The sequence below is a fragment of the Pagrus pagrus genome, assembly GCF_965226575.1.
Source record: "Pagrus pagrus genome assembly, chromosome: 6".
Lineage (NCBI taxonomy): Eukaryota > Metazoa > Chordata > Actinopteri > Spariformes > Sparidae > Pagrus > Pagrus pagrus.
In genome coordinates, this window is record NC_140190.1 from 16,564,763 (window position 1) to 16,589,578 (window position 24,816).

Sequence of the window (24,816 nt, forward strand, 5' to 3'; positions counted from 1 at the left end):
CGAGAAATGACCTCACCTCGTCCAAGTCCCAGGCAGCTCCCCCAAAGTTTGAACAGGAAACAGGGAGAACACCACCCCTGCCCAGCTCCTTGTGCTCATTACCACACTCCCAAAGAGAAAACATCAACATTTGAGAGAAGTATGGAACCTGAAAATGAAAGGTTTAATTAAAAGAAAACACAGGCCTGTCGTCTGTGGATTTAAAACACATACTGCTTGTAACATGAGCAAACAGGAGATAAACAGTTCATCCGAACCTCTGTTGTGAATTTTCAGTCTGTGAATTCCAGCCGTTGTTTGGATTCCTCTGAGAGGGAATGTTTTATGCTCCTTTGAAAATACAAAAGACATTGCGCACATCTGAAAGCCATTAGCCCAAACTCAAACTGTTAGCAAGCAGTCTGAGGATTCTTTCCGCTCTCTTGGAATCTCGCTACATTTCTCTCTTTGCCTCTTTTCTCTTTTCGTTTCTTTCTTTTTTTCACGGGCCCCAGCCTCTGTCTTTTGCAGTTACAAGGGTTATGGAATTTCAGAACTCTTATCCAGAAAGTCTCACTCCACGGCCCAGTAAAACCAAAGTCGTATCATACACATCAACCTCTCTCCATCCCTCTCCCTGCTGTATGTTTTAACAGTCATTTAACCGTGCACAAACGAGCTGTGCACCGTTACAAAGTGCTCTACCTCTGGGGAACAACATCACGTGTATACCCGCCTCCTTCTCTCCTGATTCCCACAAAGCAGGCAGGGGACATGTGAGGCAGGTCTTTCCCTCCTCCTCATCATCCTCTGCAGCCTAACCTCGCATAAATGGACCAATGTGTTTGTGTGCTGTTTTATGAGATCACATATTCTCATCCCCCCTTGAACACTGCCATTCTTTGTCTCCACTCGTGTTATACTTTGAAGTTCTACATTCCTCTCCCACTGCATCACCGGGGCAGCACAGCTGCACAAGGCCAGGTCTTTACAGAGCCAAGCAGAGCAACGCTCCGGGTAAGGTGAGGCAAGAAATGCCTGCCTTGGAAGAAAATGATGGAAAGACGAGGTAGGAAGGGGGGCAAGCGTGAGAGACGGAAAGGAGGAGTTGAGCAGAATAATTTGGAAAAGGAGGCTGAGACGAAGAAGGAGGTGCCCTGCACGTGAGGACACACTGAGGGCTATCTCTATCTATCTATCTATCTATCTATCTTGATTGTTGGTTTCCACTTAATGTGAGCTTGCGTGTGTTTGTTTGTGTATATGTGTTTTAATATGTGTTTTTTTTTAAAGTGTGCGGTGCAGCAATCATATTTTCATCCACCCGGGGGAAAACCGCCAGCGGACCGCAAGATTCCCAGCTTGGATCATCTCTTCACCCAGTCACACTCCACCCTGACCCCACAGGCTCCGACCACAAACCCCAAGACCATGATGACACTACGAAAACAACCTCTAATCCCTCAACCCCACCTTACCACACACACACACACACTTTGCATGCACACACACACCTCCACGCTCCCATGACCTCAAGGTTACCCTCTGCCAAATCATGCTACGAGCTAGAGAGACAGAGAGTGAATAGTCAGTATGGAAAATGGGAACTGTGACAGTCAGCGATGCACATTTGAGGGATTTGAAGCTCCAGTGAGCCTTGTCATTGCCTCATTTGACTTTCTTATAGCAAACAGAATGAAAAGAAATCTTCAAAACAATCCCATTTTCTTCTGCAACGCCTGTTTCTTTCACCGCACAGACTCAAATGACCTTAAACTTCTTTTACACATCATAATCTCTCCTCTTACTGTAAATACACTGCAAATCTCTAGTGAAACACACTGTAATGAAACAGTATGGTCAACCAGGAGTTGGTTGAATGCTAACGTTAGCTAGTCGGTCATCAAATATGTTGCTTTAACCATCCAGATGTGGTGAAATGATAACATGTTTTTAGATTTCCTATGTTTATATGACTTGCAACATTGAACACAGCAGCATATTATTATACAAGCTTTTGTGCTTCCTACCCTGAGCTTGATATCAGAGAAAAATAGCTGCCGTGTGAATATGATCCACAGTATGGCACAGAATAAAGGACAAAATTAATATTACTGAGAAGCAGAGCAGAGGCTATATCCTTGCCGAAGCCATGTACTGATCTAGCCAATGATAAGCTGGCACTGATAACTGAGAGGCCGGTAGTCGGAAATGTGAAGCCGACTATTCATTGGGCCATGGCGAAGCAACCCACTGGATCAGCTACTGCCTCGGCTGTTAAGTGTGAAGGCCTGACTATAAGACTAGGCGGAGTCAGTCACTGCCAAGATGGCGACGGCTCGAACCACAACACTGCGCCTCACAATGGCTCTTCAGAAACCTATGGATGACGTCACGGAGACTACGTCCATGTGTTATACAGTCTATGGAGCTAACACTAGCCTAGCTGAAACATTATTTCCTTGGTGCGTATCCAGCTTCCCCACCCGAGCAAGGACGTGTGATTTTTCTAAAAGGTCAATGTGGAATATTTTTGCATCAGACCTGAGGCAAGACGTTTTAGAGTGACTGCACATTTGAACGCCTCATAAAAGCAAAGGTATTCAGCGCATTCATATCACTTTACATCTTTTTTTTTTTTAGAGTTGTCAGCCTTGTCGTCAAAACATCTTTTTATGTCAGAACCCTTTCTCAAGGCAGGATTTTTTATGTATGTATGCCTGCGGGAACCTCCATAAAGAACGAATAATGAGCTTTAGTGTATTATATTTTACATCATGAAGGAGACTATAGCATTCTGCATGTAGTTCACGTTTGTTGCCCCCTCAGGGACAACTGGAGCTAACATACACAGCTATATAAAAAAACTACTTATGGAAAAACAAAAATTCAAATCCTTTAAAATGATTTCCTCCGGCACAGTCCCGCCTGCGATGACCCACAAACGCACCGGTTCACCCCTATGGACGGCAGTGCAGTATGACTAATTCTGGCCATGAACCTCTCCCTGCAGAGAGGCTGTCATGGAAGTGATTTGGCTCAGCGATGGCTCTCCTGGCTGAGCTAAAGACAATCTGAAAGCCCCCGTCAGGCTCTGGTGGTCTCTCATGGTTCTGTCTTCGAGCGCTGGGAGAGATCAGGCATCGCTTCAAGAATTCGACAAATACACAAGTATGAGTGTAGACAAAAGTTTGCACACACTTACACGCAAAGAAACGGAGACAGTTGCATCATAACGCATCCTCCTATCAGTGACTGATACTGATAATCAAAGCTGACAATCGTGGAACCTGAGTGAGGGGTGGGATTTTAGGAGAGGCGGGTGTATGTCTGTGTTCAGTGTGTATCTATGTGTTCATGTGAGGACAATGCAATCCTCATCTGGTTTCTGTACCACTGAGCCCCCACATTTCTGCTCTCACTGGGCCAGTCACATGTAATAATAATGCAGTCTGGTCCATGTAAAACAAATGACTTGCTTTTTCATCAACGTGAGCACATGCAGTCACCACAAGTCTCACTTGGCCCATTTTTCTTTCAAACATTAAATCTTCATCTTCTTATCTTGAGCACACATGCCCTCGTTTTTTTGTGTGTGTTTGCGCTGCCGACTGCATCCAAAAACCAAACCTCCAAACATGAATCTAGCGCACAAACAAAAACATCTCCTCTCCTGCTTTGATCACCACGATTTTGGAAAAATCAGTGACATCGCGAGGCCGCACCGCTCTGCTCCTAAAGCCATGTGTATTTACCTTAGGCTGGACGTATGGTGCGTCTGCGTGTGTGAAAGTTTACATACGTGTATACAAATGTGCGCGCTGGAAAAGAAAGAGATGGGAGACAAGTGAGCGGAGGAGAAAGAGGGGAAGGGAGGGCCAGTAAAAGTATTTCCCCGGGCTCTGAAAGTACAATACACACAGACAGTGGTGTGTTTTCACTGTAGCCAGATTGCTGCTCGGCGAAATGTGGTTCTATTTAGAAGAGAGAGGGAGGGACTGCTGGGAGAGAGAGAGGGAGGGAGGGAGTAAAGGGGGGACACACAGATACGCACATACACATAAATGAGCTGAAATGCTCCAACTCTCTGTTCCTATCCATCCCAGTCTTTTGGTGGTGTCAGTGTGAGACTGCGAGACTCCCTAAGAGCTTCTGCAGCACACTACAAATCATCCCGCATGACTCCGCTGCATGTTGAAGGCTGATCTTACAGCAGCCTGCATGTTCCCCATTAGAATGAATGGCCTTGTTCAATAGGGAGAAGTTTGAGGGGCTGCGAACATGCAGTTGTATTTTGTGTTCAAGAGCGCGTGAAAATAGTGATGCTAAGATCTGATTTAAGGAGAGTTTCTATTTATTTTCGCTGCTTTTAATTCACGTGATGTCAACAAAGCGGAACACTCATTTATCAATGGGCTCAATGTGGAAATGTTCATGTTCTCAAGTAAAAGTTAAAGACATCCCCTGGTAATTAAAAGTGGTTTTATCTGTTCCCCAGAAATTATAGTTCCTAACCCCCCCCCCACATTCAGTCTGCCAAGTCCTGCAGAGACATAAAGCATATGCACATGTTTGTAATTACCAAACTTTGTTAATCTTTGTCTTGAAAAAGTGGCCGAAGACATTACGACAAAACATCTAAGCCCTTTCAGGCTCAACAGAGGATGTCGGCGAAAATAAATAAGAGTAGTGCCAGGTAGCCTTCAGGTCTACATAATACCCCATTGTGCAAAAAACTATTTATGACCCTTACGAAACCCCTTTGTCTGTGTATGTGTGTGTGTGTGTGTGAGGGGATGATTCGAGTGTCGCTGTCCACACTCGTTGCCCTCCTGAGAGGTTTCAAGTGGCCGACAAGGTCTCCCCACGATGATAACCAGCGGTTCTTTTCAGGTTCTTTTAGGGCCTGATAAGAACCACTGGCCTCTACTTATGTTGGAACAATCATTGGTCGTTCCTTTGGCTACCAAGTTTTCAGAGAAGGTTAGTTTCATGGTTCAGTAACTGTACAGTAACTGTGACATGTGCATAGTAAAATGCTTCAGGCTGTGTTCACTGCAAACCGGACGTTGGGACGAAAACGTCAGTCCTCCCATTCATTTGAATGTGAATAAAGTGTGTTGTGTGGCTGCGGCGGTGCAGTCAGCAGGGGATGACCAAAAAATTGCAGCAGCAGTGCAGCGAAGAGTTGAAACAGAATCAAGTTTTGGAGAAACACAACACGATGTCATGTTGTGGTGGCCAGCCGGCAATCAGACTGGAAGATACCCACGGGAAGACCGAACAATGATATTCACCATGATGTTGCCTCGTTTGGTTTGTTTTGGATTCCCAGCTATGACGTCTGTTTCTGACTTACAGACTATGCTGCAAAAATAGCAATCCCAAGAAACTCCTTTTGGTTTGTGTCCGTTTGTTTCACGAACAGGAAATGGAGGAAAAAGCCAGCGACATGGGTTTACGTTCTTCTTCTTCTACTCTTTTGTTGCTTAATGATGGTTGGCAAACTGCTTTTAGGTGCATAACCACACTGCCGTACAACTATACGCTAAATACAGCCTTAAACTACGATCCTCCAATGAATTTATCCTGATTTTTCATATCATATATATTCATATCAGTCATGGCTGACACCTAGAAGAGTTTATAAGTCCAAAAATGAAAAGCTTTGGTAATTTGGTGTTAATGTCCAGATCAAATGTTGCATTTGCAGTTACAAATGGACACATGTTGCTCAAATGTTCATGTCCCGTGAAAAGTAATGTAACTTCTTTGAGAAAAGTACTGACACATTCACACTGAATGTGCAATAACAACAATTCAGTTGTGGTGATGCTTCGATATAAGACTATTGTAGTATAAAATTAAAGGATAAGTTTACTCAGAAATGAAAAATACAGTCATTATCTACTCAGCCTTGTGCCGATGGAAAGTTGGATGTAGCTTCATGGTCCGCAAAACATTTCTGGAGCTTCACAGCAAAACAGAGAAAAAAAATATAAAATGTCTCCATACAGCACGTTTGGTGTAACCCAAGTCAGCGAAATCCCCAAGATCCCTTATTGATTTGGAAAGATGTTATTTACACCCTTTTTTAAGCCAAGCTAAGAGCGTTAGCGGGCACCCTGTCTGAAGTGGGTGCACGAGCTCAACTATGTGTTGAGGGTGTAAATAATCTCTTCTCAAATCAATTTGGGACCTCGGGGGTTTCAAGGGAGACTTGGATTACTCCACATGAGCTGTCTGGAGACATTTTATGTTTTTTTTCCTAGTTTGTTTCTTTACTTTACTGTGAAAACACGTCCCCATCTTCAGTTGTTTAAGAGATGCTGCAACACTGTTTTGCTGTGAAGCTCCAGCAATGTTTGACTGACTGACTTTTCATTTTTTGGGTGGACTTATCCTTTTACTCGCTGAAACAATGAATTTACACCAACAACAGGCAACCCTGCTCATGTTTTCCGAGTTCGCTGGAGCCTGCAGCGTCTCCTCTCTGGAGCCACATTGAGCCGTGTTTGTTGAGAGCGGTGGGATCAGCGCAGTTAGGTGGAAGCGTTTGAGATGTGCTCAGCTGTCCTCACCAATATACCACCCAGATGGCCACTCTCTCAATGTTAACTTCCTATCAGCACTTGTGGCAACAAAGCACAAGGATGTGTCAATCACAAGCACCAGCGGGCCGAGGCAGTAAATAGCAGGACTATTTGAATAGCAGGCGTAAAGGTGACACGCTGTGACAGACAACATGCTCTTTGTCATCTGGTTTAGAAGTGTGTCCACTTTTAATTCCTGCCAAATTAAAATATTTCAACTGGTCACACTCCATTTAATACTTGTATTTCTCTCTGTAATCACGAGGCATCACGGCCTCTTCAGTCATCCTGTTGTTTTTCCATTGCTGGCTAATTCTCCACATGTTTATGTCGATGCAAATGCTGCCTGGCAGTCATCACATGCTCTTATCTCATCACTGAGGTAGCCTCAAGGAGTGTTTTGTTGCAGAGTGATGATAGTGGATCCATGTTAGCACACAGTGTGGAGGTTTAGCTGCTTGGACCCTGTTATAACAACTCTAGGAGTCTTGAGGAATGTGGGTTTGTCCTGCAGTCCGTTACTACCCCCTCTCTCCCTCTGTCTCTGCCTCACTCTGTGTCCCCTCCCCTCTCCCAAACAGGGCATTTCCCTAACTTTTCTCTTTTTCTCACAAGGCTATAGTTCAATATTCCATTCTGGGGCACATATCCTGTCTCAAATTCAAGACTCTGGGCTCCTCGACGCCAAGGCACTCCGATTGTTGCAAGGTATTGTGCGCATTAGTGATCTGTTGACAATCAATGGCTTTGATTGTGACTATTGTTTTGGGATTGTCTCTTTATGTGCATGTCTGTTAGGTAGATAGATAGAAGATTAAGATGCATGGTGTTGGATTTTAGAAAAGTCATCAGGGTGAAAGTTGTAGCTGTACTTTTTATTTTTACCGGCTTTTTTTGAGAGTGCACGAAAGAAAGAAAAAAAAAAAAAAACAGGTCACGTTTTACACTTTGATTGCTGCCTCTGTTTGAGTTTTCATACTTCGGGATAAGTTTTCCTGGCGAGTTAAGCGGAATTAAAAAAAAAACAAAAACGAAACAAATCTGCTATTTCCCCATTTGGGATTAAGAGGAGCTGATGTTGCGGTTTTTGCTTCCATTCATAAAGTTGCGGTGACATGCAGAGCTCGACTCACTGCTGCTGCAAGAAAAAACACTTTTGTCTTTCTGTCAACCTGCAATAAACGACTCGATGATTCTGTCCAAGCGCCACAGACGGAGCTTTTTGTTCATCCTTCATGCACTTGAAAGTGTTTCTGCGGTTCTCAGTTGCGCTTTTTCAGTAAACTCATCCAACTGTGCGGGTTTTTTTTTTTTTTTTGCAGGTCTGATCCCTCTGGGAACTGAAGCTATAAACTTATGCTGGGATGTTTTTTTGATTGCAATACGCGTGTTGTCGTGTGGACTCGGGTTTAGAGGACGTGTCGGTGAGATGATGGGCTGATGGATGTTTTTACCTGCGGTATCTTGACAGCGCTGCTTCCACTCGGTCACTGCTCATGCATTTCTTTTGTTCGGCATTGATCCCGCCTCCATTCACTTCTCTTATTGCAGGCAGCTAAAGCCAACTTTTCTGAGTGTTTAAGTGGAAACATCTTTTTTTTTTTGTTTAAATTACACATTCATATAAAAGCTTAAATACGCCTCTTTGTCTTTGCCATAGAGAAAAGGGGAAAAAAGTGAAGTGTGGAATAATTACAGGCAATTAAATTGATATTAGCAGCTCTTGATTTCCAAGTCTTCCTGTCTAGTCCCTGTCTTGCCAACCACTTTTCTTCTCTCTGCATGCTTGAGTGAGCTCCCGGCTCATCTATCTCTCATCTTCCATTAAAATTAATCTGAGTCAGTGGGATGTGGGGGCCATATTTATTTTCCTGTCTTTGTCCAGGCCAGATCTATATTGTGGTCGGACCCCTGGCTTTGGAGGGCTGGAGGCTGGGTCTGTTGAGGTTATATATCACCAGGGGCCCACAGTTCACTCTCAAACCTGTGGTCTATAATGAGGTGGAGAAGAGAAAATAAACCTCATGGCTGTCCTGTTCAGTTGGACTCTAGATGTTTTTCAGTTTAATATACCCTAACGCAGTTAGGACAGGCTTGTTAGACTATATAGGCTAGGGGGTTAGGAAATCCCCAAATAATTCAATTAAGAAGACTCCATAAATCAGATAAGTAATACGAATAATCTAATTTTGTGCCTTTGTATGGATGAGTCTAATAATTAAGTCTCCCCACTTTTTGCTCAGATTGGTCAGTGTGTGATGGAGAGAGAATTGACCATTCAGCTCATATCCTGGTCCTCTGACCTGCCTCTCTGGCGCCCCCTAGGCAAAAGGCTGTGATCGAGGGCAGTGTTTCCTAGTCTTCTGGCTTCTGACCCTATCAGTCGCAGCAATGTCAATTTATTACCCCTGTCACAGTTTGCATGTATGACATTGGTGTGATTATGGACTCTCAGGCTATGTTTTGAATGAAAAATGTAAGTAGTTCAAGTGAAGTCAGAAAAACAGATCATCTATCATCTAAAAACCACTCAGGTATATCTTGCAACCTCATGGGCAAGGCTGTAGCCATGAAGTCACCATTAACAAAAACTTTCACAATCAACACATAACCCAGATAACGCTCATATTTTATTAAAAGTTTCCACTTTTTAATACATTTTAAAGTTATGAAACAGACATACAGTGTTTGACGGTGATTGTACCCACCCATCCAGTCAAGCAGTGGCTTATTCTTGGGTATGGCAACACCATTTGGACAAACCACACACAGAACAGCAGTATACCAATATTGAAAACGGTTGTAACAACAGACATTGATAACTGATAGATGGAGGCTTGAAAATAAGAAGCCATTATGCTTAAAACATTGAGGTATAGAAATGCAGAGGCTTCCTTGTTGTACAGTGGCTCACAGGGCAAAGACAATCTCACCATTTAAACATGTTTCTATGATGTTATACCCTTATTAATACCCCCTTTAATGACCATAAACATTAAATGTTCATGAGCGTGTCTCTCTGATCAGTTTATGACTTCTGTCTGTAGTCTGTAGTCAGTTCTACATACAGTTTTTTGTGTCTGTGGAGTGATAAACCACTTATGAGACTGCTTTGAAGCACAGTATAGTGAAAACAGATTGCTGGAAGTCAGGGTTTAAGTGTCTCTTCTATTTCCTTGCATTTTCTTTCTTTATTCACCCCACAACTCATGTGTTTTCTCTTTTCTCAATACAACCACCAAGCATGTCACAAACAAAAAAATCAAGTCAGTGGATATCTCCATTGCAAAGCATTTTACTGGAGAATTGTTTGGTGGCCTGTTCGCAACGTGTTTAAGGTTGGAAAATGTATGGGAATGATTTAAGGGTGAAATTCTTTGGTCTGTTTCTGGTCTGATCAATTATTAACCACCGGGGCTTCATGTACCCCAGGGGTTTGGCTACTTCTGCGATTTCCATGGGGTATGTAGAACGCTCATGTAGGTTAATTACCTAGTTACGTTACAGTAACCAGTAGACTGCGTCAGTGGTAACGCATTAATCATGTGTGCAAATTAACAGCATAACAACTAGTCATTGAGTACAAGAGAAGCTAACTAGCCTAATTAAGCTTAAAAATGATGAGGCTGCTAACCGGTTCCCAGTTGAAATAGCTAGCTAGAAGTACTGGATACACAGTTAATGGCTAAAAGAAACAATACAGTAAAACTTTTGTATGATAAGTTCGCTGACGGTAATTAAATGTAATACAAATGTTGACATACTTTGCTAAAGGTAGGCTTAATGAATAATCACTTAGCTAGCATTAGCTATTAGTCAAAATAGCCTAGTTAGCTATTGTTAGCTAAAAGTAATGGTTAAATAGTTGAAATAGCTAGCTAGTGTTAGCTAATGGATAAATGGTCACACTGTCTAACCTCTGACACTCTAAGCAATGTTAGTTGTTTTTTTTCTGGGCATTTTTAGACGTTTCTATATGAGTATATAGTTTATACTTACAAGTACGTTTGATAAGTCTCTTTGTGTTTCAACTGATTCTTAGCTGATATTTGCTTTCTTCCTCTGTCCAGCCCCTTCTCTGGAGTGTCAGGACTTGATCTGGATCCAGGTCTAGATCCCTCTACTCAGCCTGGGTCCATAAGTGGAACAGAGAGCCTGTGAGTGTTAAAACGCAAGTGCTACGGTTGGAGGGATAGCCAGACCGACCAATGGGATCAGGGAAGCTGGCTCAGGTGTTGCTGGGATGGGCAGCCATGTGTCTTTCGGCGGTCCATGTGGCTGGTGCTCAAACTGGGGATGGACCGTTCCAAGCTAACAGATTCACCGGCACTGTGGACCAGAGAGAGGCCCAGCGGGTTCGACGTCGTGGCCAGGAGACACTGAGAGGGTAGGGATGAAAATCTGTGTGTGTGTGCCACTGTCTTGAAACCCCCAAAAAGTTTGGTATACATTTTTCTTAAAGTAGAAGAGTGCTGAAATAAAGTACATTAAGTTTGTTTTGCATACACAACTCAGAGCATTTGCAGTATCTGGAGAAGGTTTAAGATATAACTGTCTTTCCCCTCTCTGCGTTCCTGGCAGCTCTCTTTCAACTGCTGTGCTTTCTGGGCCGAGGCCAAGCTCGCCTTATACCAAATTATGCTGCTGAATACTACCACATTGTTTTCTCAAAAACAGCACATGTTCGACCTTACAGGCTGCTTTCCACACTGAAATCTCCCTGTGTGCTTACAGCAAATTGACATTTTCATGGGAAAGGGAAGAAAAAGCAGCTTTCTATACATCTCTGATGAGTGAAAAACATGACCCAGATTCCCCAGAGTGTATTAGTTAAGCTGGATAAAGTAGTTCAGGACCGCTGTGGGGAGATTCCTGGCCCCAGTGTTTTAAGTTGAGGCAGCCAGGGGGGGAAACGGTGTGTTGGAACATACATGTATGCATGTGTGTGTGTTTTTAAAGGTGTTGTTCATTTGAGTGTCTGTATGCGGGGAGTATCCAGTGTAATGAGCTACAGGGATCACATCACCTCTCACCAGCTGCAAACCCCCCTCCTCCGCGCCTTCTCTCTCCTGCAGTCCATCTCTTTCACTTTGTTACCTAAACACCATGAATCTGGGCGTTGGATGTGATATGTCAGTGCGGCAACGAGTTTTCACTGTATATTTCGCCACTTCTCGAAAAACAAAGGATGTTTTGTTGGGCCCCCGTTTTCACTGTCTGCATCAGTTATTCCAATCAGACTCCCATCTGTCGCAGCTTACGGCTCCCCCAGTGCCAAGCCACAGGAAATGAGGTATTCGTATCACCCGAGGGGGGTATGAAAAGGGGCATTTGTTTCAGTGCTGTAGGTGACAAAGCAGCAGAAGGAATAACGGGGGCAGGAAAAAGTATGAAAGAAAGAGAGCACATGAGGAAATCAGAGATGAGATGAAGAATAAATTGGGAGCTATGGGGAGAGAGATAGAGAGAAGTAAGTGAAGTCAGTGAACTGTATTCAGTTGTGGCTTATTAATAGTGCAGGTTAAAGCTCACATAGCGTCACAGAACTGGTGTTTTCTCTATAAACATATTCACCGATGGCTCCTGCTGCGTCATAGAAATAGATTTGTCTGCCATGTCGCTCATTTTGTTTAATATGGAAGGCATTCAGCCATCATAAATAAAGAAAATCGCCCTCCCTCTGCATGTGGACATATTTTAAAAAATACAATTATACCAGAGTTTAGACTCTAACGACCATTGTACCGTCACAGCCACCGTGACAAAGCAATTTTGTCTGACACATGCATTGTGCCACAACAGATTAAATGTATGATCCGATTGAGCAATAACTCACGTTCACAGTTTGTCCAGCAGACAGAGGAGAGAGAGCAGAAACCAGGCCACCTTGCACAATAGCTTATTATTCCCATCGACCTGTGTGCGATTTCATGAGAACATGCAACAAAAGCCTGCAGACTTTTTCCATTACATTGTTAAATTCTGGAAACACGACTGTGTCAGGAATGAAAAGCCCACGTAGTGATAGTTTTGTGTACCAAAGTAAAAAAGAGGTAATGAGATTAGCATTAGCAAGCATCTTCAAACTCGTGGGTATGTTAAGCTCTGTTTGCAGCGCTGGGTGTCGAGCCAGTACAAGTGCCTCAAACCAGAGTTTTGACAAAACGTTCGACATCTTTTTGATTTATTTTTATTGGATTTGTAGGTGTTGCCTGGTAACTGTCGCGAGAATTACTCACATTAAAGCGCCTCCCCTGTGCTGCGACAGGCCGGCCAAAGCAAATATATCTCATGTGTTGAATTTATTTTCAGTTGCTGTCTGAGTGGTGTTGGCTGAAAACAATCGCAGTTAATGGGAAAGTGGGTAAAATGACTCTTCATGTGTCATCCGACCACCTCTGGACAGATGTAGTGTGAGGAAATAACATTTGTGATGAGTAAGTGTTTTGGCTCTGCGTAATCTCTAAGGGCCGAATGTTTCTTACACAGGAGTTGTTGAATTTTACTACAACTCATTCACCCCAAAACATGCAGCCCAGGCGTGTGTCTTACTGTAACTGTGATGCTTTCATGAAAGAGTTGCAGCAGTAGACTGTCAGTAACTCCTCATAGGTTTCACAGGTTCTCCACGTGGGAGATGGAGGGAGGTTAGTGTAATGATGGTCATTATGCTGGCCTTGGGCTGGGGTGCAGTGTTTATTTGCTGGCTAGAGCTCCATATCCCCTGGTCTGTCTCTGGTAGCACTGGGCCTGATTCTGAATGACTCTGATTTATTGGCTCCCACTGCAGCCTGGCATCAGTCCACTCAAAGGGCGGTATCTGATCAGACCCTAGGCTGGCTGGCTGGCTGGCTGGCTGGCAGGTCCGCTTAACTTGATTGGTGATTGAACGTCTGGTTGGTAGAATGAAAGAAAAGCGTGAGACGAAGGTCTTGCTTTTGATTTCACTCTCTGAAAGATTTGATATTTATAGTTTAATAAGATCTTTTGTGTGTAAGAGTTGAAGAATTCTTGAATTCTTCCAAGTTCATTTTTTTTTTTAGCAGCCACCCACTTTATTAACTTACTCCAGCTTGGTCCCAGCGTTACCCAGCTCTGCTGAGGAGAGGGACGCCTTGGACGCTGGCTAACTTGGCAGACAGTCAGCCCGAAAGCAGAGAATTACATTCTCAGGTCCCTTCCAGGATAATGTCAGTACCACCCTGATGGATGGGGTTCTGTATTTACTGTCTGCCTTGGCATGTGCCTAATTTGAAAGAGAATAAGGAGAAATAAAGAGTTGGATGTCACAAGGCAACCTCAACCTACAGTATCCGAGTGTTTGGACGACAGAGTAAAGAACAAAGCTAGAGAAGAATTTATATTCAGGATGAGTGAACAATTGCCAGTTTCCCTTTCTGTTTTATGTGCATTAGGTTCCATTTTAGGTTTTTATGGGTCTACATTTTATGCTGACTGTACGAGCACGCTAAGACTGAGCTGTAAAGACGGGATTATCTGGGACAGCTGATTGGCATGTGGTCAATAATAAAATGGTTTCTACTTAATGTCAGACTGTATAAAAAGGATCAGCCGTCAGTTTACTTCCCAAAACTGACATATGCAGAGAAAAGAAAAATGCGCTCATTTTGTATTCACGTAAAGTCATGAGCTTATTTATGTGCAGATTTGCTTTGCAGTTATTTCTGCTAGACGCCACGTCATCACAACAGCTGATCAGAAACAATATCAACTTTGCCACAAATCATTTTAGATCAGCGGTAGGAACAACAGAACAATAAACAAATATCCCCTCTGGGGTTTGTGTGGTAGACCACAGTTTAGTGTTATTGTGCTATACAACTCTATCTCCTCATCACAGCCCACACCACCGCAGCATTCAATGATTTACAGTAGGTTCTTGTAAGTGCCCGTCTCTGTTAAACTGTCAGCGATGTCTACAATAGTCCTCTTTGTCTCTGTTTCACAGTTCAATTCATTTTAATTCTTTGATTGCGTCACTTTAGCGAGAAGATGCTGCCAAGATTATCCCTGATTATCCCTTTTCCCTCTGGCCGTCCTTCTTTCCCCATTTGTTATCATTTTTACTTCCTCCCTTTTGGGGCTGTCTCTAATGATTATTTTCATAACAATTATTCTTCATGATTAATCAATTAATTGTTTAGTCTGTAAAATGTCAAAAGATTGTGAAAAGTGACATCTTCAAATTGCTTCTTGGATCTTGTCCATCCGCCAGTTATTTATCATTTACTACGATTAATAAAAAAGGGAAGCTGCAAAAAAAAACTCACATTTACGAAGCTGGAACCAACAGATGTTTGACATTTGTGGTTGAAAAATCAAGTCCAGTCAGTTTTATTTATATAGTCCAAAATCACAATCACATTATCTCAGTGGGCTTCACAGTCTGTACAGTGAAAGACATCCTCTGTCCTTTTGCTCCCGGGCAAAACCTCCTGTAGCAGGGAAAACAAAATGGAAGAAACCTCAGGAAGAACCACAAATAACTGAGACAATTAATCAGTTATCAAAATAGTTTTCATTTTCTCTTGATCGACTAATCGACTGATCGCTGCAGCTCTACTCCGAGTGGTTTCTGTTTCTGTAGTTTGGTCATTCTCTCCACATTCCTTCATCATCCCCCCTCGATCTGATAGAAGAGCAACAGGCCCAGGTGTTGCTCGAGGCAGCAATACGTAACAGTTCTGCTGAGGGGGGTCAGATGCCAGGCAGATGAACTTTGACCTATGACCAGTACAGCGACACACACATACACGGACACAGACACCTGACCTCATGGGGCCCTAGCAACTGTGAACTTCTGGTGTGTGTCTTTATGGAAACAGACCGTCTGTAGCCATTTTCCATGCCTGTCCACTGCTGCCCTTCCTTGTAGGTCAGTAGATGCCGGCTGTTCTCAACTGCTTTAACCTTTGACCCCGTGGATTCCTGCATGGGAAGAGGAGCCTCAGGCTGCAGCTGTATAACCTGTTGATTTTGCAGTTTCTAATTTTATAACACTATTTGTAAAAACCCTAAAGAAACTACAAAAAAGCGTAATACTTTACAGCAGAAAGAAGTCAATCAGAGCTCCAGCTCACATTTTAAAAGCTGAAATCAGAAAATATTTGAAATATACTCAAGAGATCGACTGAAAGGTTCCATTAATTATCAAGCTAGAGTCTTAGACAAGATTCATTTTCTATCAATGGATTAATCGTTTAACTCTAAAACCAGTTGAGTTCCTTGAAAGACAAGCTGATTGTTAAATCGTACGTAAAATGTAGTTTCATATGTTTATGTGTATTGTAGTTATTCTCCAGACTACATGTCCGAAAGCCTCTTTAAAACTGCCTCCCCCATTGACTTTGAACTCTGACTCCGGTATCCGTCTCTCCCCAATTCTTCATATTTCCCCTTGGATGAGGTGGCAGCCATTTTCCTTTTGTTACTATTAATGGCAGTTAACGAGCGATCCACGGCCCGGGAGGTAACTTCAAAGAGTTAATCTCCTTTAGATTGAGCCCAGAGAACAGTAGGACGTTTCAATATTGAGGAAAACCCCTGGGGCGTGAACTCCTTTTTTTTTTTTATGGCTGTCTTTCATTCTGTTATACTTCAGTTCATCCACCTCTGTGTGATAGGAGACCAACCATTGACCTGGAGGAGAGAGGGAGAGACAGAGAGAGAGAAAGAGGGAGAGAAAAAATAACAAACCTCAGGGTCAGACCTCTATAATCCTTCATATATTGACATCCCCGAGGTCTGTAACAGTGGAAAATCTTCAACGCTCTGTGGAGAAACAGATCAGAAGTTGTGTCCGCTGCTCATTAAGTGTTGGAATGCTGATGTCTGAATGCTCCACGCATTTCTGAAGTTTTTTCGAAGCTCCCTTCGGTTTGTGTGTTTGCCCCAGAAATTCAACCCCCACCGAGCATTTGGCCTCTTCTTGCTTATGCTGCTTTCTCCTTTGTTTCCATATCTCTTTTTTCCACTCCCACTCCTCCTCCTTCTGCTTCCTCCTCTTCTCAACATAAACTTGTTTTGCTTTCCCTCCCACTGATCCCCTGTTCCTTTCCCACCGTCCTGTCTTCTCCCCTCATAACTGCCGTTCCTCTCGCTCTTCACACTTTCTCTCCAAAACCAACCTTCAGCGAATCTCTCAAAGAATCCACCGCTGTCGTCTTTTCTCCCCTTCCTGTTTTATTTTTATCTTCCTTCTTTGTCTGACTTCTACCTACGTAAATATCTCTCGTCTGCCTGCCCACCTGTTTGTCTGTCTTCCTGTGCCATCTGGTAATGTGTACGGAGGTGTGTTCCTCTCTCCATCCATCAGAGATCTATTTCACGTAGGAGGAACTCAAGAAGTTCATCAGAGCACTTCATTTCCAACTTTAGTTCCAGTCTTCTAATCTCCAGGTTCAGTGCCTTTAGCTGTCCCCGCGTTTCCCTTTTGTTTTCACTGCAGCGCCAAAAGGATGAATCAATTAATACGTAAGACTTAGTAAGACTGGTCACGGCCAAGAAATACTCATAAACATAAGTCCCTGTAAAACTGTGAATTGCCGTTTTTTTACACTTTCTTTCTGTACAAATTAAACCATCAACAAATAATGTGTTAGTTTGGAGCTATAAAGGTGCTGGGAAGTGGATTTAAGACAAAGCCAGACCTCCTTTCCCCGTTTTCCGGTCTTTATGCTAAGGGTTAGGGTTAAACTAAACTGCCTCTGGCTCCCACTACATATTTATTGTGAAGACATCATGCAGAGGTATCAAGCTTCTCACCAAACCCTCAAGAAAATGGATGAGCACATTTCCCTAAATGTCAAACTTTTCCTTAAAGTCATTCAACAAGCAAAAATACAGAACTGTCACTGTTTTTGCTGCTTTTGTATCGTTTGTAAATTGATAAATTTGGCTGTTGGATTGACAAAAAAGCAATGTAAAGTACTTTGAACACAAGTAGTGTAAAAAATAGTTGGCAGCAAGTTGTGTGTCTTGAATGAAACGTCTTCGAACAACTGCGTAAAAGTTGTGGAAGATTTTCTCGCCACAGCATCGTGTCGTGAGAAAAATAACCAAGTTTAAAATGTTAAGAAGCACTTCACTTGTCATGCACCTCTGTAAAGTACAGCCTGACTCTGGTGATGTCACAATGATATCATCAGACTTTTTATATTTTACAGAAACCTTGCGTTGCAAATTAAAAATTGAGTTTGAAAGATACAAGCATTTCAAATGCGTAATGAAACAGGCTATTGAGTTGCATCATGGGAAATGTCACAGACTAAGTCAGAATATCTCAGCCTCTGCTTTATCAATTCTGACCTGTCCTCTTTAAAGCTGCTTCCCTCCCCCTCATCTTTATAGAAGTGAGAATATACTAAATCCCTGGTGTATCCTCGGCTTGACGGGTTGTTGTCTTATTTTACTAGTTCGTGGTCACCGTCGAAAAACAGTGGGCAATCTAGCGATACTTTAAACAGTTGTAAATTACGTCCTGGGGGCAGAAATGCTCTGGACTAAAGTGATCCCTGTGGCAAATGACTTTACCATGTGCATCTGGATCAGGCTTTACCCCAATTTACCAAGCTGTGGTCCCTCAAGTCTTAGTCATGCCATCAGCAAACGCTAGCAACTAACCACCAATACATATGAACGCAGATATACCCGTCATTATACGCTTTGAAAGGTCACTAAGGATATCATTAGTACCACCACATTGTTGGAGCCCCTACAGCTTGTTAAACAGCTTCATGCAGAGTTTCAGGGATTTTGACTTGAGTGCACACACTGACTCACGCACACTTCCTCATTGAGAACGGATTTGGGTTTTGTGATTGATGCATGTTGGTACTTTTACTCAGTTTCTAAATAAACAAAGTTATAACTAGGTGTGTAATTACTCACGGAAGATAAAAACCGAAGTGTTCTCTGCTTTAGCTCGCAGGGTAGCCTCAGACCTCAGTCCCGCTGCGCATTTATGTGTGCGTGTGTTTGTTCGTGTGTGAGCGGAGGCCTGCCATCTCTAGATGTGGTTAAGCCATCTCCTCAGAGGAAAACTTTGTGGCTAACCTGTCAGGCCAATCAAGTGCAGCGTAAGCTGTGATGACTCTTACATCTGTCAGACAGGGTCAAAGGTCACCGCTCTCTCTCCACTAGTAAGAATCAGAGCTGAGTGAGCGAGAGGAGGGGGGCAGTGCTGGATATTTGCCAGAGAACAGGACAGCCAGGCATGGAATTTGGGAGAAAGGAGGACTTTTATACATCCTGCCCTTCCAAGTTTAAATTCAGCCTTGAATGAAAACAAAATGCTACTCCTCATGTCGTGGGCCCCCTCGCATTTCCTTCCCCTCCTCCCCTCTCTGGAAATACCTCCATCCATCACTCGAGGAGGCTTTGTATCAAAGTTTGTTTTGTTTATTCTGAAGGCAGAGGCCGTGCAGGACTTGGGCCAGCTCAGAAAATAACGTGTAACTTTGTGTATTTGTTGAGGGGTTATACTAAAATATGTTTTGGGAGGTCTGGGTGAGTAGTGAGTTTGTTTGTTCTTTCTTTCTTGTCTCTGTCAGGCCCAATGTGTGTGGCTCGCGCTTCCATTCATACTGCTGTCCCGGCTGGAAGACTCTGCCAGGAGGGAACCAGTGTATCGTTCGTAAGTGTCTCCATCCTTAAATCCTCTTTAATACCAAACCCCAGTGGAGAAGATAACAAATAGGCATGGGACAATTCTGTTTCTGTTTGTTTTATCATGAATCATTGAGAGCGATTGAACCAGTTTAATAAACTCTCCTCTTCCTCTTCCTCTCTCCAGCAATTTGCAGGAATTCCTGTGGTGATGGCTTCTGTTCCAGACCCAACATGTGTACCTGCTCAAGTGGCCAGCTCTCTCCCAGCTGTGGAGCAGGAGGTGGAGGTCAGTAACATACAAACACACAAGTAAATGAAGCTTCATCAAAGCCTAGTCCCAGCCTCGAAGATTCACTTCCTTGTGGAGAGTTAAACTATAAAATCAATACCACTCTCGCAACTGCCAGCTTAATATCAGCCTGTTATCTTAGGTCAGCATAAAGACTGGAAAGCGGGGGAAACAGCTAATCTGCCTCTGTCCAAAGATAACAAAGGTGCCTACCAGCACCTCTAAATGGCTGCGAGCTGTAACTTCCTGGAGACTTTGTTTGTTGCCTGGCAACTGCTCCCAGCCAAAAAAGTAGTCTGGCTCATGACCTCTCGTAAAACAGTGAACTAGACTCCTGTTGTAGTTTTTACACTCCAGTTTTTGTACAGATTAAGCAAACAGGATGTAATGTGTTATATGCTTAAAGAGACAGGGGGAATACAGTACTGCAGCACTGGGCAGTGTGAGAAAACTGATGTGTTTTTGAGCATTAAAAGCACATAAACCTCTTCTACTTGTGACTCAAAATAAAATTATGAACCTGGAAATGAGCGTAATATGTCTCCTTTAATTAATAAGCTTAAAAGGTTTTGAACAGTCCTTTGGGTAGCTGTTTCTCCCTGTCTGGTCTTTCTACTAATCTAAGCTAACTGGCTACTGGCTGTACTTTTGTTTACTGGACAGATGTCAGAATGGTATATTTATCCTTTCACCTAACTATCCACCAGAAAGCGAATAAGCGTGTTTCCCATAAAACACAATTTATTCAAAAGCAAACCGTCTCTAACAACCTAAGCTGCAGCAGATACACACCTTGCTTTTGAAATTCAGACAGATCATATGCAATTACAGAACAAAAGGGCTCAATTTTTGAATCCTGTAGACAGCTCAAGCAGCAGGACTTTAGAGTGGTTAGTGAGGCTTCCCTTCAACTTCATTCCCAGATTTTTTCTTTTCTGCATTTGGCTGATCTGTCACTTTATTAGATTCCTTTCTGTACACCGGGACCGGCAGAATAATCCAGTTGATCGATGTTGACATGGATTGCAATATGTCGCTGTTAGTCTTCTTAATGTCTTTGAGCCTGACTTCACTTTACTGCATGATAAACTAAGTGGCCCAAACGACTGATGAAACTCTATATTTTTTTACACTGAGCAATCTCAGCTCCTACCAATCCAGTTTCACGGATATTTTCCAAATGTAATGGTTCCACCCTTCTCTCACTGGAGCCAGACAAGTACTGTAGCCAGTGTAATAGTGGTGTATGAAGGCCCAGGCCTGCTCTGCAGCCTGTAGGTCACAGGGTTTGTCAGGATTAAAACTGAGAGTCTGGCTGCCCCAGCTCAGTCTGCTGGGCTTAGTTACAGACCACTCAGGATGCGTGTGTGTGTGTGCGTGCGCACTTGGAGTGGAGTGAGGTGTTTAACTACACACGCAGCGTGTGTGAAATCACGTTTGTCTTAGTGAGATCAGTGCAGCGTGCAGGGTTTAAATATGTAGTTAATATGTGCCGAACACGCAGAAAACATTGTCGTTAAGCAGCACTCTGGGAGCAAGAGGAATATGTGTCGATGTGTGTATTAAGTAGCGAGCAATATGTTCGGCTTCACTGCTTCAGTCGGCCGAAGTCAGCTCGTCAGTCACGCCTGGCCCCTGCCAGACCCTTTACACATGCTCACATTCCATTAGGGCCGCTAACACACACGTTTTCACTCACACAACCGCACATGCTGATACAGATACAGCCTATACGGACAATCATACTCTTATACAAAAAAACGCGCACACACAAACTCGCACAGTGCGCATCAGTTGGCTGCGACCCAGAGGTGTAAAACAGGATCCGTTCCAGCCATCAGTGAGGACGACCCTTTAGAGGAAGGGCATGGAGGGTGGGGTGCAGAAAAACAGCCCGTGACCTGTATGGCAGGATACGCACAGATCTCCTGCAGAGTCAGTGCTTTGGCGAGAGCTATGAAGTCATGTTCCTCAGGGGCAGGAATGGCGCAAGAAAGCGAAGTGATAAATTAGAGTGGGGGCTTAGCAAGACTGGAATAGACTGATTGTCAGACTCTGCGATTCTCAGCTTTCCTTTTATGGTGGCTTTTGCACAGGTTTACAGGCAGGCAAGGAAGCTGCTGAGATACTGTTTTATCTGAATAATCAGGGACAGCTTTATTGTTGTCTGATTAGTAAATGCAAAATATGTTTTATGCACTGTTAACTGTGGAAGACCTTCACCTGGCCTCTCAGGCAGCTTTCATGAAGGCCAGAGGTCAAATAGCTTTATGACCAGAGATAAACATAAACCCATCAGTAAACGCAGAAAGCTGTGGAGTGACCCCGAATAACTGGAGGTCACCTTGTTTGGCAAAAGTTAAGTTTCAAACATGAGGCTATAATTTGACTAAATTGGGAAAAGTAACTCGTAATTCCCTCACTGACCTGCATGTAACTACGCCAGAAATCTAGACACTACTGTGTCTAACCCTCATATTTGGGTTTGGTGTTCGACTGATCCATACTCAGTTAAGGTTTGTAAGTTGAAAACTGTTTTCACAACACTGTTGCAGAGGCTTTAGGCTGGGCCAAGGGGACACTTGACTTTGTGCTAACTCACAAATTCAGTCCACCATATAACAAGATAATTCAGTGCAGTTGGAGACAAATTGCAGCTCCATGGAGATCCGTTTGGAAACGTCAATTTCCTCTGCCTTAATTATACAGCCTGATTGTAGCACCCTGGTCCGCTGGGTTATAGATAGCATCTTTATGTCTCACATCTAGCCTGTGGAATGTGGAGGTTTAAATAAATCAGCAACACATTTGTGATTTGCTACATGTAATCCACATGTCTGTGATTATTGTTGCGTCCACACAGATGGCTGTCTATGATTTTTTATGACTTTTCCTGGAATCTTTGCTGTTTGCCAATGAACAATTCAAGCATATGTTTCTGGAAAGCCCGTCAGAACTCTAGAAATGTACACATGTCCAGAATTAGAAAGTAAAAGGCGGCTTTGTAACTGCAAGAGTCGCATATACTAATAACCCGGACTTGGGACATGTCAGTTCCCAGACGACAAGGGTTCACACTGTTAGTCACCCTTGTAATAAACCCGCTGACAGTTTAGAGCAGAGCAGCTGTGCTGAGGATCGTATAGGGCCATCTTTATAACCTTGTCTTCCCATAACCATAATTACGAAATCATTACCACAGACGTTCTCGCCCTAATGCTGAGAAACAGCTGTTTTCAGACTGACAGGCTTCCATTGGCTATTGACTAGGAGCACAAGTGAGTCCTGGGAAAGCAGAGAGAGGCCTTTTTAATTAAAAGCCATGTTGCCTCAACGTAGTCCAACAAGACCACAAAGTAATGCTTAATCCTGTTAGGTATGAGTCATGTATACAAATAAATTGGTCTAATTTACCCAGAAAATTGATTAAATGTGCACAGAGTTCATTGAAACAAAGGTGGAATTCAAAGAAATCTTTGTATTTGACTCTCAACCTGCTTTGACAGCATCTCATGCAGCTTTCTGTTTCACTATGTCGCCCATCCATGCTGAAACTGAGGCAGGCTTGTCACTGGTCCCTGGGATGTGTGTAAATCAGGACAAAACACAGCCATAAAGCTCCTCAGTTTTCCATCAGACACACGTACCCGCACACACACTCGCACACTCAACACACAAGCCTGGACTTCCTGTGTTTCGCAGCCTCTCGTAAAAAACACCCAGATGTGAGCAGCTCACCGACGACACTACCAGAATACAGAGGTGCATTGTGGTGCAGCAAAGCTACACCCGACTCCTTTTGCTCAACGTCTGGAAGACTCACTCACACACACACACACACACACACACACACACACACACACACACACATGCATATCCCTCCACCCTGTTGCTCTACATGTGCAGCTTTCCAGGCACAGGTCATTGGAGCAAACCATCTCTCTCCACCTGTGGGGGATGAAATGCCACGAGGAGGGGGGAGCGAGAGGCGAAGTTAACCAGTGAGATCATCTCCTTCTGTCTCCAAATGTGCTTGTTTGCTTCCTCCTCCTCCTCCTCCTCTCACATCTAGTTCCTGTTAGAGAAAAAAACACAACACCTCCATCTCTCCAGCACCTGTCTCATCATCCCGGGTTCCTGAGGGCAGAGAGTTCAGTGACTATACAGAGATGTTTCCGAGCCAAATATCTTTCACCATAGATTCTTGACCTATTTAGAAACGCTCGTTGTAGGGTGGGGGTGAAAAATGGAGGAGTTTACCCAAGTTGCCCCCAGCTTTCTTTGGAGGAGTCTGCATTGCAGCGCGCTGGAAGTGTTTTTCTCCACGGTTCGTTCCATGGCAGGGAAAACTGAAATCACTCACTGCAATCATTATTCATGTTTCACATAGTTGCTCCAATTTTTGGCTTTAAGCGGAGAAAGCATGAGGAGAGTGTACAGCCTCATGCCTTGAAGTTGAGGTTGAAACCTGAGAGGAAGACCTGACATATCTCCCATGAGAAGAAGAGAGAAAAAGAAAGAGACAGCACACTGACCTATAAACCCAGTCTGCCCCAGAGTCCCAAACTATTTGCTTTAATTTATCACCATATGTTAGCATGAGATGCAATCCAGACAAAAAGTTGTTCCTGCCAAATCTGTACAAGCAGTCTGCCAAGTGTTGCACAGAAGAAAGTTAACTGGAATTCCTTCTAGATTCATTAAATACATGGAGCGAATTAAAGCTGTGGTGACACTTCCAGTGAATCACACCTACAGTATGCCTCGCATTTACTGAAAGTGCACATGCTCCACATCCAAGATTCATACTATTGTGCTTTGACTCATGTAACTGAAGGCTGCCAGTAAGGAAAGCGTGGGTGATCACGATGAAAAGCTACCTAAGAGTGTTCACTCATCATGACTCACACAAGTCATATTTAGTGTGTTTGGGTACAGTCAAAGTAAGTGGGGGGATTATAGTGGCTGAAATGCCTCCTGTAGGCAAGTGTGCAAACTCAGAAAGTCTCATTAGACAAACTCAGCTACAGGGAAGGTCAGTCATTTCCCCTCTGCTCCTCGGCTGTGCATGCCAGAAATTTTAAAGAGAGAAGGAGGCAGATGGAGGGAGAGAGAAGGAGGAAATTAATGTTGAACTTGAGATTAAGATATAGACGAGCATGAAAGGCACCGAGGGATTAGGCAAAGGTGGAGGAAGGAAGAAAAATGAAGGGAGACCAAAGGACAATGAAATATCCTCTTGAGCCAGGGCGAAAGAAAAAAAAGGATGCAAGGAAACATTAAGAGGATACAGTTTTCTAACGTCCACCACTGTAGATGTCTTCT

The 24,816-nt window shown here is 43.4% G+C and overlaps 1 protein-coding gene across 1 annotated transcript in view; it reads left to right on the forward strand.

Moving 5' to 3' along the window:
- The first annotated feature begins 7,201 nt into the window (after positions 1-7,201).
- The window catches only part of fbn2b (fibrillin 2b), a 68,358-nt gene continuing 50,743 nt past the window's right edge, over positions 7,202-24,816 (forward strand). Inside the window, exons 1-4 of the mRNA XM_084354708.1 lie at positions 7,202-7,280; positions 10,643-10,959; positions 19,145-19,227; positions 19,387-19,488. Of these exons, the coding sequence (XP_084210834.1) occupies positions 10,781-10,959; positions 19,145-19,227; positions 19,387-19,488 (364 nt within the window). The 5' untranslated portion in view covers positions 7,202-7,280; positions 10,643-10,780. The remainder of the gene's footprint in view (positions 7,281-10,642; positions 10,960-19,144; positions 19,228-19,386; positions 19,489-24,816) is intronic.